At 33.6% G+C, this 16070-nt stretch overlaps 1 protein-coding gene across 4 annotated transcripts in view; it reads left to right on the forward strand.

The window, feature by feature from the left end:
- The window catches only part of dmpd (F-box protein dampened), a 35614-nt gene that overhangs the window by 13193 nt on the left and 6351 nt on the right, over positions 1 to 16070 (forward strand). For all 4 annotated transcript variants that reach the window (XM_023166604.2, XM_074177174.1, XM_023166603.2 and 1 more), the window contains 4 exons: positions 1364 to 1658; positions 5917 to 6361; positions 7308 to 7643; positions 14974 to 15138. In XM_023166604.2, the coding sequence (XP_023022372.2) occupies positions 1410 to 1658; positions 5917 to 6361; positions 7308 to 7643; positions 14974 to 15138 (1195 nt within the window). In that variant the 5' untranslated portion in view covers positions 1364 to 1409. The remainder of the gene's footprint in view (positions 1 to 1363; positions 1659 to 5916; positions 6362 to 7307; positions 7644 to 14973; positions 15139 to 16070) is intronic.

Consider the following 16070-nt stretch of genomic DNA (forward strand, 5'->3'; position numbering starts at 1 on the left):
TCCCATTGACATTGCTAGTTCGAATAATTTTGAAAAACTGGGAGGGATGCATATTGGTCGGTAATTTTCTAGGCTCTCTGGATCTCTCTGCTCTCTGAATTCATTTCAATACTCTCATGAATTGTTTTCCCCCAATTTTTATTTTCCAGAAGACATCAGAAAAAACATTTATGTTCCATAAAAATGGCTTTTGAACAGTTCTTCCATATGTATACAAAACCCCTGGAATACATGGTTGTTCACCTCTACTTGCAAATTCTCTAAAAATGTTTAGAGTTGATGTATCTTTGAGTATAAAAGATTTTGGTTTCCATCTTCTTGAGACTACACAAATATTAGTGATCATTTTTCGAAGACAAACGTCGGGAAACACATGTATTGTAATGCATAGCTGAATTTATTATTACAGTTGTTACAAAAATGGATGAAAAAAACTAGAAGTTTGTATTTCAAAAATAAAGTTGATGATTAAATCTAATGAATGAAACGTCGTATTTTAAATTGGTCCATATCAGATTATGACAAAAATGTTACAGTATTGAAAGTTCACCTGCCTTTTTTTGTGGTAGAAATGGAGATGGTAGAGCCGTCTCCTTACTTACTACTTACACTAAAGTGCTGTTTTTTATTTTGTTCTAACATAGTTCATATATGTAGGAATGTAGGCTTTCAAAGCTGGCGTCAATGTTTTGGTTGGTTTCCGGGTTTTTGCTGTGGTCTTCTTTGGTTATAATCTTCAGACGTTTCGACTGCAACTGCGGCAGTCATCTTCAGTGGCGTGGTCGAAGTACTCTTCTTGATGTTTCAACTGAAACTTGACTGATCCCATTTGTCACGTCAAGAAGAGTATTTCGACTGCGCCACTGAAAATGACTGCCGCAGTTGCAGTCGAAACGTTTGGATATTATAACCAAAGAAGACCATGGCAAAACCAGGAAACCAACCAAAACGGTTCATTTATGTCCTTTTATTTGTTATAAATGTTTTTTCAATCACTATTACCAAGTGTCATTACCTGCAGAGTATTTAATTTATTTATAACTTCAACTTTACTTCAGTTATTTTTTTTTGTGGGAAAATTAAAATTCAAGATAGGTTCTTAATATAATAATCTAATTCTTATAAGTTTATTATAAATATTTTTGTTGTGACTATCACCAAGTGTCATTGCCAGCAGAATATTTACATTATTCTTTATGATTTATGACATTAATTTAGCTCAGTTGTCATTGTTTTAATTGATAATTCATTTCTTCAAGAAAAATAAAGGAAAAGTTGATGACATTCATCTTAAAATCTATTTCACTTCTCATAGTTTAGATTATTGAAACTTTCAATCTAATTTTATTATGTCCAATTGCAGGTTTCAGTTGATTCTGGATTCCTGCCTAAAATAAAAGGATTGAAATATGGTCTCAACAAGGCAAATGACAATAGGGAACAATGGGGCTGTGGAAGGAAACCAACTTCCCAGTGACGGACCTGCAAAATTTACTAGGAACAGTACTACTTCAATGGTTGGGTGTAGTGGGACTGTGCCATATTCCAAGGTACTCACACCCCCGGTGCAAACAGTGTATTTTTTGGATCTCCCACAAGAAATTTTGGAGAAAATATTCGGCTACTTACCATTTAGGAATATCTGTCAGATGAGATTGGTGAGTAAACTATTTCCATATCAAAAGATTCATGTTAAATCAGCTCATTTATTTATTTGTCTTATTGTACAAACACTACCAGTCATACCCTGATTACAGAGTAGGAAGTATATCACAAGTAGGTTTATACACAGGGCCTAATTACACAATGATGAAGAATGATAAAATATCATGAGTGTAAAAACTGACAGTTTGATACAATCTGCTTTTGAAGCTTGCAAGACTGAAAATAAATGTCAGTCATTTTTTGTATTGTTGACTTGACTCATGACGTTTGAAGGAGCATTCTTATACTATAAGAACATAGGAGGTAAGGTTGAAGAGAACAAACCCAGGCTAGAAGGCCATGGTCGAAGGAACCTGATCTTCGTTTTATTGATGATATCAGTCGATGGTGAGATTTTGAAATATAAATTTCGTCCTCGCAGTCAACGCACATACCACTAATGATGTCTGCCGCAGTAGCTGACAAAACGCTTAGTACTTCAGGTTCCATTTGACCAAGGCTTACTAGCACAAATTCTATTCTCTTCAATTCTTGGAGATTCAATATAAAATGTGCCAGAGAATCTTGTTCCATATGCAGGTACATTAAAATTGATTTCTGACTGAAGACAGGGATGATCCATACTATTTTGCAGAATTTTGTGTAGTTAGTGTAGTGAGAATACTCTTTTTCTCTTGTATTATTTCAATGCTATATTTGTGACACTGATACCGGGGTCACCAGAAAATGGATATATATTCCAAAATGAGTCTAACAAGTGTTTTGTGCTACAGTTTGATCCAAGCTACATTAGTGAATTGACTGGAGTTTATAACTAAAAATTGATACATCTTTGATGCTTCATTTTTTATGTTTATTATCTGAGATTTGAATGATAATTCAAAACCGAATGAGACACTGCGGTCTATCATTAATTGAGTTCTTTGAAGTATTACATCATCAATCTCATAGTTATATGTGATACTACTTAGAAGGAAGTTATAATATTATATTTTCCGAAATTAAAATGCAACTTATCACTCATCAAGATTCAAGTTCCTTTGTAGGAACATACAGTCTTCAATATTTGTAATGTTTCTATGTGTGTTTGTAGAAGTCTACAATAAATGTAATATGCACCTTGGCAAAAAACTATCTATTGTCTCGTCTGCTTGCTAGACTTGGCTATCAATTTGCAGGCTCTACAATAATAGATAGTTTTTCGTCCTTGCTACAAAAATATCTATTACACGACCATCGAAAAAATAAATGGATCAATATTTCAAGATATTTGACACAGTCTCTTTCAATAATTTGTATAATATTGGTGATTTTAACAGGGCCTAGGTTGGGAAATGGGTTTGCATATAGTGAATGAAAGATATCTGGTTTTATAGAAATTTATTGTTGAAAATCCATCATTAAATCATTGTATAAAATGTTTGAAATTGTCTAGACTTATGATTTTCTATTCAACTGAAGTTTGAAACTTTCACGGGCGAAAGTAAAATTCAAACTTATCTGGACTTGGTAGCCGTGGTCCAGTCAAGAAATGGCTGGGTAGCTGTGGTCCAATGAAGAGATTAACTCCGAAGTTAATCTCTCCATTGGTCTAGTGTCTATTGGAAATTTCACAATAAAGTGTTACTTGAATAAGTCTAGTTTGATATTTATTTATATCTTCATATCTGGGCATATGGCTTTTGATTTTATCAATATAACAGGCAATTTTCATTATGTACAGACAGGGCAAAGGTGGAATATTTAGCTCCTCAAATATAGATTTACAAAAAAATCTCACTGAAATATTCTTAATACCACTTAGTGTGTGGTATTGAGATAGAGTGTGTAAAGAGAAAGTCTAGAAAGATAATTTTCCCACAACAGATAATTATTCGATAGTGGAGAGTGGGTTTCAGCAAAATTGAAATTCCCTAGGCAGTGTGAATCAACAACACTCCTCATACGTCAAATTTGGTATAATTTTTTAGTATTTTTTTTATTGCAGTTCAATTAAGAGGGGGTTGTTGATCAACCTCTTGTCTTGCATGAATGATTAGATATTCTGTTTTTTCCAGATTAAGATACACCTGATTTGCCAAAAACAATTTTCCAAGTTTATCCAAAAGTTATCTGCATAGCCAAAGCTTATGAAATAGTGCCTTGTGAGCTACAGAACCAAAAGCTCAGCTCAAATCATAGAAATGTACCTACAGGAGATCGTCTTTTGTCTATTTCTGACAGTAACATCATTATAAAAATTTACAGTAGCAGTTGTTGTGGATTTGTCCTTCCGAAAGCATTGTTGCTAGATAGGTATTAATTGATATCTTAATGAAAGGAATAACTTGATTGAGTATGCAATATTATGTGTGCTTGGCAACTGGAGATAGTCCTGATACTGGCCTGTAGGTTTACACATGTTTTATCCCTATTTATAAACCGGAATTAGCCGATCTGAAATGATTAAAGAATGCACCTGTTTCAAAGGAACGATTAACTATGCATGTCAAATGTCCCGTTAATTCACTACCAAATTTTTATACAACAGTTGAAGTAATTTTACCAGGTCCAGTAGACATTTTGTTTTTCATCCTCACTTTTGCTGAGCGTATTTCAATTGCTGAGATTGGAATCAGAACAATGGAATCTATATTACTCTTTCCTGAAAAATGATCATTTTTACGAATAGATTTTACATTTTTTGTTGCCTCTATGAAAAATTTATTGAATTTGTCAGTTATAGTTTTGGGACAAGTAATTTCATTGTTGTCAATTATAACTCTCATTTGGGAATTGTCACTGATTTTATTTCTGAGATATTTGTTGGAATCGGCCGATACTTGATGAAAATCCATAACATATTCAAGAAACCCTTTATTGTGAGGTTTTCACTAAACAGTTTCAGATTTCTACTGTAGTTTTTTATTTCATCAGCAACCCACGATTTTTTCTTTGGATTATACTTAATGTTTGAGAGAGGTAGTAAACACCTATCAAAAGTTTTCCAAAATATTGAATTCATCATTAAAGTTGAAGGTAGTGTAAACACTAAATTGTAGGGCAGTGAAGAATATTTCTTTCTTGCTAAAATTGAAATACCGCTTCTGCCTAAATTGAATAGTCATACCACCAAAAGACCTTTTTATTATTTTGTCATTGACCATGTCATCTATGATCCGAGATAAAATTATCACTTACCAATTTTGTACCATTTAATAAGTATCTAAAATTATGATCAGTTCTTGTTGTATTAGAAGAAGTTACCTCAGTATTTTCGACAGTAGTATAATCATTGATAAATTTGTTGCTTACAATTGATATATTAGGCACTTCATTTCTTTCCTTCCATGTCTCTAAAAATTAATAAAATATGTATTAGATCCATATAATTCTACTTCTAATAAAATATTTTTATTATTGATACTTCGTACGTTCAAAAAGAATATTAAAAATGAATAAAATTAACTGCATCACACAAACTTGACAGTTTATTTCCTTGTGAAGTTCTGACCTCTTTTCCTAACTCTTTTCCTTTTCAACTATTCCACTCATCCGTTCTTGATTCTGTTATTTGAGATATGATTAGATTTCTTCTCAAAGTTGATTGAAATATAGTATTTGGTTTTCTAAGTGGAATCTTAATGGATCGCCATTTTTTATTCAGTCACCAGAAATTATACCTGCATATATTAGTATGAAATTACTGGTTTATACAGTTATTCGTTAAAAACAGTAATTGGAATACATATACAAGAATGCAAACGTCAGATCTTGTAAAATGTCTATAAAATATAAAAGGTTACTGAATATTCTGAACAGTGATTGGATGAAATGAAAACATATAACAACAAAGAAAACAAGAGATAACAATAAAAACCAAAAAATTAATACTCACATCACACATTAAACTTTTGATGAACGTGTGTTGGGGCTATTGAGAAAAACCATGATTATTCTGTTGCGAGGCTGAACTGAGTATCTTTTTAATTTTTCATTTTCCACAAAATATCTGAAAGTATCGAGACTTCAATATCTCTATCATCAGCATTTTGCAGAAATACAACTGCTGACATGATAGTTTTCAATAAATTAACTAATCCTAGCTTGCAGTTCATCAATACCGAAACTGAATATCAACATTTTGTATGTATTCTTGTTCAATTCAATTATTTCTGTTTTACTTTGCATATGCTTGAGCAACCGAACAAATGTTCACTTTCAAATGTATTTTGTGTTCATTATTCTAAATAAATATCTCTTTCTTGTTAGATATGTCGCACGATTGACCAAGTGTGCAGCCAAATTTTAAATTCAACCTTCCTCCGACTCCAAAACCAAATGCTGGCAAGATATCAAGATATTAAAGCTAAGATGCCAAGGAGAGAATCTGCAAGACGCAGTCATCATCTTGCTTGCGAAAGTGACATTATTGAAACGCTCCACATGCGTCTCACTTTGCTGCAGATGTCATTTGGAAAACACATTGAAAGAAGACATTGTTGTTTTTTTCCTGGAGAAATTCTCGATGAGGTCTATCATATACTCAATTACATAAAAGTTACACCCAAGCTGGATTTGCCTTACAAGGTCACTGATGAGTTGTTTGATCTCTCGACAATGGCCATGGAATATTTCAAAGAAAAAATTGAACCCAATTTACCTGAAATAGCATATTTCAGTTCAGATTTTTTTAATTTCTCTGGAAGTTTCGCCAGTAAGTATGTTTTCTTTGCTCATTTTAATCCATCATTTCATCTGACCTTCTTTCTAATCATGATATTTGAAAAATGAAGAGTTATATAATTTAACCTGTTTTGCAAAAAAAACGTAGTCATTTGACTAAGTTTTGATCTAGTTCTCATTTTGAAATTCATCTTGATTTTCATGATGGAACCTTTTTGTTTGTGTCATTTATTAATTATTATTCTACATCTTGCTAGTCAACTCTTGCAATTCTATCTTATATTATACTTGTGTTTTCGCATTGGACATAAAACTAGTCAAAATAAAAGTACATGTAAAAAGATAGTTTAACCAAAATCAAGAATTTTCGAACCTTAAGATGAAACCTTCACAAATACGCTTAGAAATTGAGTGAGTGATGCCAAATATTAGTTTTACAAGTTTGGGAAACAATAAATTCAACATTCAGGATTTTCATTGCTTTCCAAATTTGTAACCATCCAAAATAGTCATTTGTTGCTTGTCGTTTCGCTTCAACTTTGTATGATATATAATGCTTACTACCTTGCACTGACGACAGGCCAAATAGCTCGAAACCAGTCTGCAAGTATGCCTGTTCCAGTAATTGAAAATTGATTCTGGCCGTTGTAGCGCCAAAAGGATAATTAGAAATTTATTTTGTGAAGAATCCTGCACTGACACTTGTCGGTTTTAATCCAACACCCTTCGTGGCATTAGCCTGGAGAGTACTTGTTTTCTGAGAGGTCTCAGTCCATGAACCTACTGTGTAGGTAAGTGGAGACTGACCTGAACGAATTTTTCTTTTTGAAGATTTGATTTATAGTCAGTCTTCAAGTATATTCTAATTTATTCTCTCTATTGTTGTAAGCTCAATATTTTCCATCCTTTCTAACATTCTTAATGTATCAGACTTTTGTACAGGTCTAACATTACAATAATGACACTCTACCTTCCAGATTCATCGGCTCTATCCTCGGAAGTGTCCAAAGATAGTGGTCATGCTTCAACAGATGAGCTCGAGAGTGGAGAGGACATGGTTGAGACCATACCTCAATCGAACATGGTTCTGCGAAAACGCATCAGAAAGATTAAGCAAGGTATGAAGCGTTACAACAGCCAGTTGAGTCTTCTACGTCAAGATCTGCGATCCTGCAGGAAGAAGACATCTGACCAACAGAAACAAATTTCTGAACAGCAGAAGCAGCTGGCCGATCAACAGAAACAAACTGTCGAGTACGCGACGAGATTGGATGACTATGATAAGAAAAACGAAGAGATCTCACGCAAGTTCAGTAAGTAGCTGCTGGTTATTTTAGAAATGATCTGTTCAGTGTGGTATTAAATAAATTGAGTAAAATAACTGCAAAGATTGGGTACCACACCTTATTCAAAGCACATGCTAATTACAGCATCCCATACTAAGAAAGCTGTGCCATTCAACTCCAAATTTATTTTCGAAAACTTGCCATTTGATACATTTTCAAGGTAGAGCAAAGAGTGTCCTGTGAAGAGTTATTCAAAAGGCTTATTATTATCCTTCCACCTATTTTTCTTGGAGATGTTTGCCTAGTCAAAAATAAAACTTCATATCACTTGAACTACTGTGATTTTAGGGGATTTTCATAGCAGTGTATTGAGTCGTACCTATCAGCAAATCAGCAGATTAAGGTCACCAAGTGCATTACTCCACTAGACAAATCCAAAATATTGGGTTTCCAAGACTTACTTCCGCCCTATTCGAAGATTCTCTCATTCACAATGGATGTAAAATATTAATCATTATTAGGTTGTTGCAAAAGTTTTGTCCGTTTAAATGTCATATGTTTTTGGAACTTCATATCTCAATAAATATTTATTCTACTGTGTTATGGTGTATACTATTTGATACATATTTTTATACTCTATACATTGATGTTAATCATTTTCTTCCAAATTATATTTTTTTGCTTTTCTGCTCATTACTATATGATGTCGTGGAGCGATTTTCGTCTAATTTTTCTCTGAATTCAAATTGAACCAAAGCGCTGACAAAACATTCCGAAAAATTACCCATGCATTTGGAAATGATATTATTAACCCTTTCGCTGCGCATAGGCCAAGAGTCGTCTCTCGTACAGTTGACAGATTTTCTGGCGTTTGCGAATACTCGTCTGGAGCAGTATAGTCCAATGGGATATGCAATTTAGGGAGAAATTAAATATGTTATGTCACCGAAACAATGTTTTATGATAGTGAATCATTTATTGAAATAGCAATTGAAGTTAAGCATTATTTATTTCCCTGCAATGCAAGAAAAATACAATATATTAGCAAGCTCACACATGTACCACGTTGTTATCGGCGCGCCGTAGACAATTTGCACGAAAAGCGCCGTTGCCGGCTCGTCGCCACACTTCAAAATAAATTACCGCGAGAATTCGCGGCTGGAGCAGTCGGATCTTATTTTATTTTGAAATGCGAGTTTTCTCGTCAGGAGCAATAGAACGGCAAACGAGAATACTTGTCTTGAGCAGCGAAAGGGTTAATGAACGCACTGTTCGACGTTGGTCAGAAAAATTTCGTTACAGAGATTTTATCCTGGAATATGAGCCCCGAAGTGGTCGACATACAGTAATCCAGCACGAAGATTTGAGGACCCTGGTGGAGACTGACCCATCACAAACAATGGGGAGGATGGCGGAAAAATCTGGGCGTCCGCTCCCATGCGGTTTTAGATGGTTTAAAATGTATTGAAAAGGCTCGAAAAGTGGGTACCCCACGATTTGAATGATTGACAGAAATTGTCACGTTTCAAAGTCTGTTCTTTGGTTTTGCACAACCAGTGGTTGGACACCGTGGTCAGTGGTGTCCAACCACTGTGATTCACCATAACTTTCTGCAAGTGGGCCAAACCATCACATTATTGTGAGGTAATCTATTAAATGTACTGAAAATTGCGTCAGCAGCGTCGAGGTTCTACCTCACCCACCATACTCCCCAGACCTATTGCCAACCATTTACTATATTTTCAAGCACTTTGATAACTTTCTCATCGGTAGAATCTTCGTCAATCAGGACCAGGCAAAAACGACCTTCGTCGACTTCTTCAAATTCCTATCACACAATTTTTATGCTGAATTATGCGGAATTAATCGTTTTCTATTAAGTTGGCAAAAGTGCACTGATTCAAATGGTGCTTATTTCGATTTAATTAAATAAGTATTCACTGAGATACTACAGTTTGAAGCAGACTCATAAAAATGAACAAAACTTTTCAAATATCCTAATACTTGAATACTACTGGAATTTTTTCCAGTAATAACACCAAACCGTTATTTTCAACACCTTGATAACTGTTTTGATCACCAAGTGATCATCTTCAAGAGGAAGATCAAACTGATCTTCCTCTTTGATCTTTGGTGTTGGAAAAAAACTCCAGTAATATTCATTACTACACCAAAGGTTCCATCCATACAGTGCCTCACAAATCCTAATACCCGATGAAAACAAATATATTGTACCTCTCAAGGCATTCAGAAAGTAAGTAAAAATATTTTTATTTTAAGACCTTATTACCTTGAAGAATATTTTAATGAGTCACTATTTTAGTTGCACTCTTTCATTATTCTTGGTATTAATCATTTTCAAATGTTTGTATTTGCGATATAGGTATGTATTTTTGAAAAATAGAGGTTTTGGCTTTCGTCATACAAAAAAAAAATGTGGGAATCTTCCAAAAAAAGGAAGAAAGCAATAAATATCCAAATGAACTATTCACAAAGATGTGTAGATCATGCAAGGAAGTAACTTTCAGACACAGACTGGAAGAATAAGCCCTCTCAAACCTACTACTTTCATATAAAAATTGAATTACATGAAAGAATTTTTTTTGAAACATCTACTCTAATATGGACACTTTTTTCTATCATTTTGTACTCCAAAGATTCTTTATTGAATTCAATCATATATCGTTCACAGAATTGCTACACAGTATAGAGTATGAAAGAGATAAAATTTCACTTACATGGAACACTGTCATCATCAATGGCGGATATTCAAACTTTCGGAGTACGACACTTGCCTTATTGCCTCTTCAACACCAGTCTGGATAACACTATAAGATGAAGTACTCAATTCATGCATAAAATCACGAATTAGTTTAATCTACTCATGTCATCAGTAACTCATATTCATATTAGTTCTAGAGTATGAGCCTGCCTTCCCTTTTCTTTTTTGAATTGTATTTTGTATCGACACTTCCTACACAATTTTTTTTGTCTGACTGAAAATACAGAATCATTATTATTATTATTATTATATTATTTTTTAACCGTAGTTTGCGCTGGCCACAATACATTCGGGAAGGCGCGCCAGCACTATCAACCATCGCCCACTCCCCACACATTGTTATTATTATTTTTACATTCATTTGCTTATTTGATTCAATCCCAGCCATAGGAATCTTGTTCAAATTGAAAGGGGTATATTTTTAGGAGAGATTCTTTTTTTGGAAGGAGAGGTTACTCCAGCTTTCTACTTTTTTTGTATGAAGGTGAAGAAAAAACTTTTCTTTACCAAAAACTATTCTCTCCTGAAACTATACCCCTTTCAATTAAAACAAGATTCCTATGGCTGGGATTAAATCAAATAAGCGAATGAATGTCATTACGTACTGTCATCGATGACATGAGTGTAACATTCAAGAATATTTCAACATTAATTTGTAGAGCCTAACTTGATAGAGAATTAACCCATCCTTGTAGAAACTAACTTTATTCTGTTTAATTTTTTAGGTGAATTAATATTCTACTTACAGATAGTGGTCGAACAACAAGTATATTATGTGATGTTCTTGATTAAGATAATGAAATTACAATAGGGTTGCAGAAAAACACCACAAATACACATGACCAAATAGGTCGTTGGTTTGAATTCAATTCAACTTTTTTTTTTCCTGATAAAAATCTAAAAATTGACCAGTTATTAGGGGAATCCACTATTATCAAAAATATCTAGATTTTCATAAAGCAATAATACTGTTTGAAAGAAAAAAGAAAGTGTGAAAAAGGATGGATCCTACTTGAGGTAGAATAAATAACCAGCTAATAATTGGGAGTGATCTGAATCAACAGGATGCAGAATTTGCTATTTCAAGGAAAATTTTGTTATTTGTCACCACCAGATATATAAAAACGCAAAGTGAATGGATATGATTCCTTTGAATTTGGTACTGATATTTTTTTAAAGAAGTATTATATCAAACAAATTGTTCGCCACACAGTATTGAAGTTCATCGTTTATTTTTTTCAACAAAAACATGATTGGTAAGCCCTTTGATAGAAACTTTACTGCTTTCTATATCAACAATATTTGCAATTTACATAAAATTATGTAAATTGTTGCTTTCATATTTCGAGGTCTATTTTTGTGCAACTGTGGATAGTGTATTGGAGAGATTTCCAAAAAAAAGCTACTTCTGTTTGGTGACTATAACTTACCAAAAGTTGGATGGTCTAATGATGAATTAGGTGTAACTGCAATACATAATGATGATAATGCTGCTCAAATTCTTCTCGAATCTAGCATTCCTTTATATATTTCAATCAAATTTCATTAAAAACTGCTTTGGTGTTATGCTACATTTGATATTCAGGAATGATAACGACTTAATCATGGTTGTAATTGCTGATGACTGTGAGATTAAGATCCATATCACCCAACCACAGTTTTGTGGAAGTATTACTTGATCCTTAGAGGTTTTAGTACACATGAGCAGACAATATTATTTTTTTATTAAATTTCAGTAAAATCTGAAAAACTATGTGGATACTCTTTGTTGGATCACTCTGAATGTTTCTTGATCATATCTTTTTTGTGTTTATATTTACATTTATACTTTTTTAGTACTTTTTTTATACCAACATTGTATTTCTTGGACTTTGTCAATGAGATGCAAATCTTCGGACAATAAAGTATATTTTGATTTGATTTGATCTTTTTTGTGAATGTTCATAATCATAAATAACGTTTTCAAGGAAAATTTTATCATATAATACGAGGGTTGCCATTTATATTTCAAGATTAGAGAACAAAAACAAATATTAATCATCGAAAATCACTTTATTGTTTTTCAAAATATTCCCCATGATTGAGGTACCTCTTCAGGTGTCGAAAAACGTTGACCACTTAGTTTGTTTTTTACGTGCGGGAATAAAAAGAAGTCATTCGGTGCCAAGTCAGGACTATACGGCGGATGACTCATCAAATCGATGTTTTGGGTGCTCAAAAATACAGTTTTTTGAGCCCAATGTGTGAGAGCTCGCATTGTCGTGGTGAAGAGTGATCCGTCTTCGGCGGTTGGTTTTCCTGATTTCTTGGAAGATGACCGGCAAACAAATGGTTGTGTACCACTCAAAATTGACTGTTCTGCCTTGTTCTAGTGGTACGGTTGCGACATGTCCATTTTTTCCGAAAAACAGGCGATCATTTGCTTGGGCTCATACCCGTAAATCTACGATTTATCACCTGTCACGATGTCATAGACGTGTTTTGAAGCACCGCGATCGTATTTTTGAGCATTTCCTTCGACCAATCGATACAACCCTTTTTTTGAGTGATTGACAAATTGTATGGGATCCAATGCGAACAATTTTTTTGACAGTCAAATGTTTATGCAATATTGAATGTATGCTGGTCCCACTAATGCCTGAGGTTGTCTCAATCCTACGTTAGGTCACAAACGATCGTGAAATATCAGTTCGCGCACAGCATCAATGGTTTTCGGAACAACAACTGATTTTGTACGACCTTCATGAAATTCGTCTTAGAGTGAACTACGACCATGATTGAATTCACCATACCATCGATAAACACTAGTCCTTGATGGAGCTTCATTGCCAAAAATTGAAATAAGTTCATCCATGTACTGTTGCTGAGTTAATCCACGTCGAAAGTTGTACAAAATAATCGCACGAAAATGTTCACGATTTAATTCCATTTTTGGGTCGAGATGAATCTTTTAAGTTACTGTAAACAACACAAATAGCTCGCGTATGTCAAAATGTTCTGAGTACGTATAAGCTCAAAAATGTCCAACTTCATGTCAGTTGCCAGATTACAACACTAGGGTTGCCAAATCCTGAAACATAAACTGACATAAATAATTTTAGACCGATCAGCATATTAAGTACAATACCCAAACTACTTGAACACATCATTTGTGATAATATAAAGAGTCCTTTAAAACAAATGATTATCGACGAACAGCACGGATTTAGTGAAGATAAATCTACAAACACTAATCTACTGTTGTACACCCAGTATATTTCGAATGCTCTGGAAAATAAACAACAAGTCGACGTAATTTACACCGATTTTTCAAAAGCATTTGACTTCGTGAACCATAAAGTTCTTTGTGAAAAATTAAAGGCAATTGGCTTTTTGGGAGTTTGCTGGACTGGTTCTCGAATTATCTTTGTGATAGATCACAGTTTGTGAAAATTAAAGGATTTATCTCTCACGAGATATCTGTTACCTCAGGAGTACCTCAAGGGAGTCACTTGGGACCTTTTCTCTTCAATATCTTTGTAAATGATATCAAAGAAAAAATTACTCACTGTGAAATACTGATGTTTGCAGATGATATAAAAATGTTTAGAGCAATTGATTCGTTGCAGGATTCTGCGAAAATTCAAATGGACCTTAAATTTTTTTCTGATTGGTGTAAGATGAATTATATGAATGTCAATGTGGCAAAATGTAAAAGTATTTCCTTTTCAAAGTCATTAAACCTTTATACAGCTGGTTATAGTATTGCAGGGAAGAATTTGGAACGTGTACAATCTATACGAGATCTGAGTGTTATGATGGATGACAAGATGGACTTTCATTTACAGTATGAACACATATCTAACAAAGCTATGAGAATGTTAGGATTCATATGCAGATCAACAAAAGTTTTTACCAACATTTTTTCTATTAAAATACTATACTTTGCATTGGTTAGATAGTGATTGAGTATTGCACTTGTATCTGGTCTCCAACATACTTCGATCACAGTTATGATATTGAGAAAGTTCAGAATAAATTTCTTAGATATGTTGCCTACAAAATGAACATGCCAGCTAGAAGTCATTCGCTCTTTGAAATTCGCTCTACTATTGGATTGCTCAAACTCAGTACAAGACGGGCACATGCATATTCCTACATAAATTGTTGAACAACGAAATTATGCCCAACTCTTCTCTGTCAAGTCAATCTGCATGTTCCCCCGAGAAGGACACGTTACAACCAAACTTTCAGTCTCGACTTTCATAGGCGTAATTATGGAAAACATTCTCCTTTGTCCAGAATTCTATCGAATGCTAATGGGACCAATATTGATTTTTTTCATATCTCTCAGAGCACTCAGAGATGGTTTAGATTTATAAAAAATTTTTTTTATCACAATTTTATTTTAATTTTCTCTATGTAGGTTGATTTATTAGATATGTAGATACTAGAATAGTTAACTTTCTAAGGTTAATATATTGTATAAAAATTGGGGGTTACCCGTTGAATAAATAAATAAATAAACGGCAACCTGCGTAAATAATTTTAAAATACTTTCACTACTGAACATATACATAAATGGATTAATTTCAGGTACTCTATTGCAAGAATTGAACAAATGCAAAACAGAATTGCAATACTGGAGGTGTAGGTCACCATCCACAAACTCCATCTGCAACAATTGTGGCAATGCCATCCTGCCCCAGCCTGATGAATTGCAAGCTCTCATGAACCAAGGAGTCATACCAGAAGGATTAGGTATTTATTTTTCATTCATCTTCTGAAATGAACATGAACTTCTATAATATTTGACTAATGACCAAATCAGCTGAAAGTTTTTCTTAATGGCAAATATTTTCATATAGTTGAAAAGAAATCCACATCACTGAATATTGATTTCAATTTATTGCTAATGAGTTTCTTTGGCATATAGATAAACAAAAAATTTAGTATAGTTTCTTTCAACATTTTTATTTTCCACTCAGTACACTATTCAAAAAACACTTTATTGTGATATTTCCACTAAACAGTTTTACAAAAACGCAATATGTGTTTCGCCATACAATGGCTTCTTCGGGCGAAGTTAGTTATGAGTTTTCATCAACTATCGGTCAATTCCATAATATATATTTATTACAGTTTATATAACTTTCCAAATGAAAGGGATGTTATTGTAAATTATTACACGATATTTTGATATTTTTATTCATTCACATTTGTGAGCTCCTGGTCTTGTATTCACTATTTGCTGTTGAAGATCGCTGTCAAATAACGCATTGCCTTCTCAAATCTTTTGTCGTGCTATTTACTGTATGGTTCTCTATTGGATCTCAATTTGCTGACATTTTTCCATGCTCAACTTGCAAATATTAAATTTTTCTAGAAAGATGTCATTAGTAGTAGTAATGATAATAATAACAAACTTCATTTCAAAAAATGTGGGTGATATAACATAAGCAGTAAAAAAAACAGAAATAAATGATGTCACAGATGTTCCAAAGTTTACATTGGCTTTGAAAGAAAACGTGGATTGAGAATATAAAAAATTATGAAATGAATACAAAGCCTGTTTCAATAGTTTTTACTCTAATGAGGAAACCCTATCAAACATTTATAGTGCTCTACTGAAAGCCAGTATTGAGGTAGGGTAGGACACTGGTTAGCTCAGTGAGACGGGTTGTTCAAGTTCC

Source organism: Leptinotarsa decemlineata, unplaced genomic scaffold (genome assembly GCF_025532065.1).
Source record: "Leptinotarsa decemlineata unplaced genomic scaffold, Ldec_3_MD MMD2_tig00002159_RagTag_RagTag, whole genome shotgun sequence".
In the NCBI taxonomy this organism is placed as follows: Eukaryota; Metazoa; Arthropoda; class Insecta; order Coleoptera; family Chrysomelidae; genus Leptinotarsa; species Leptinotarsa decemlineata.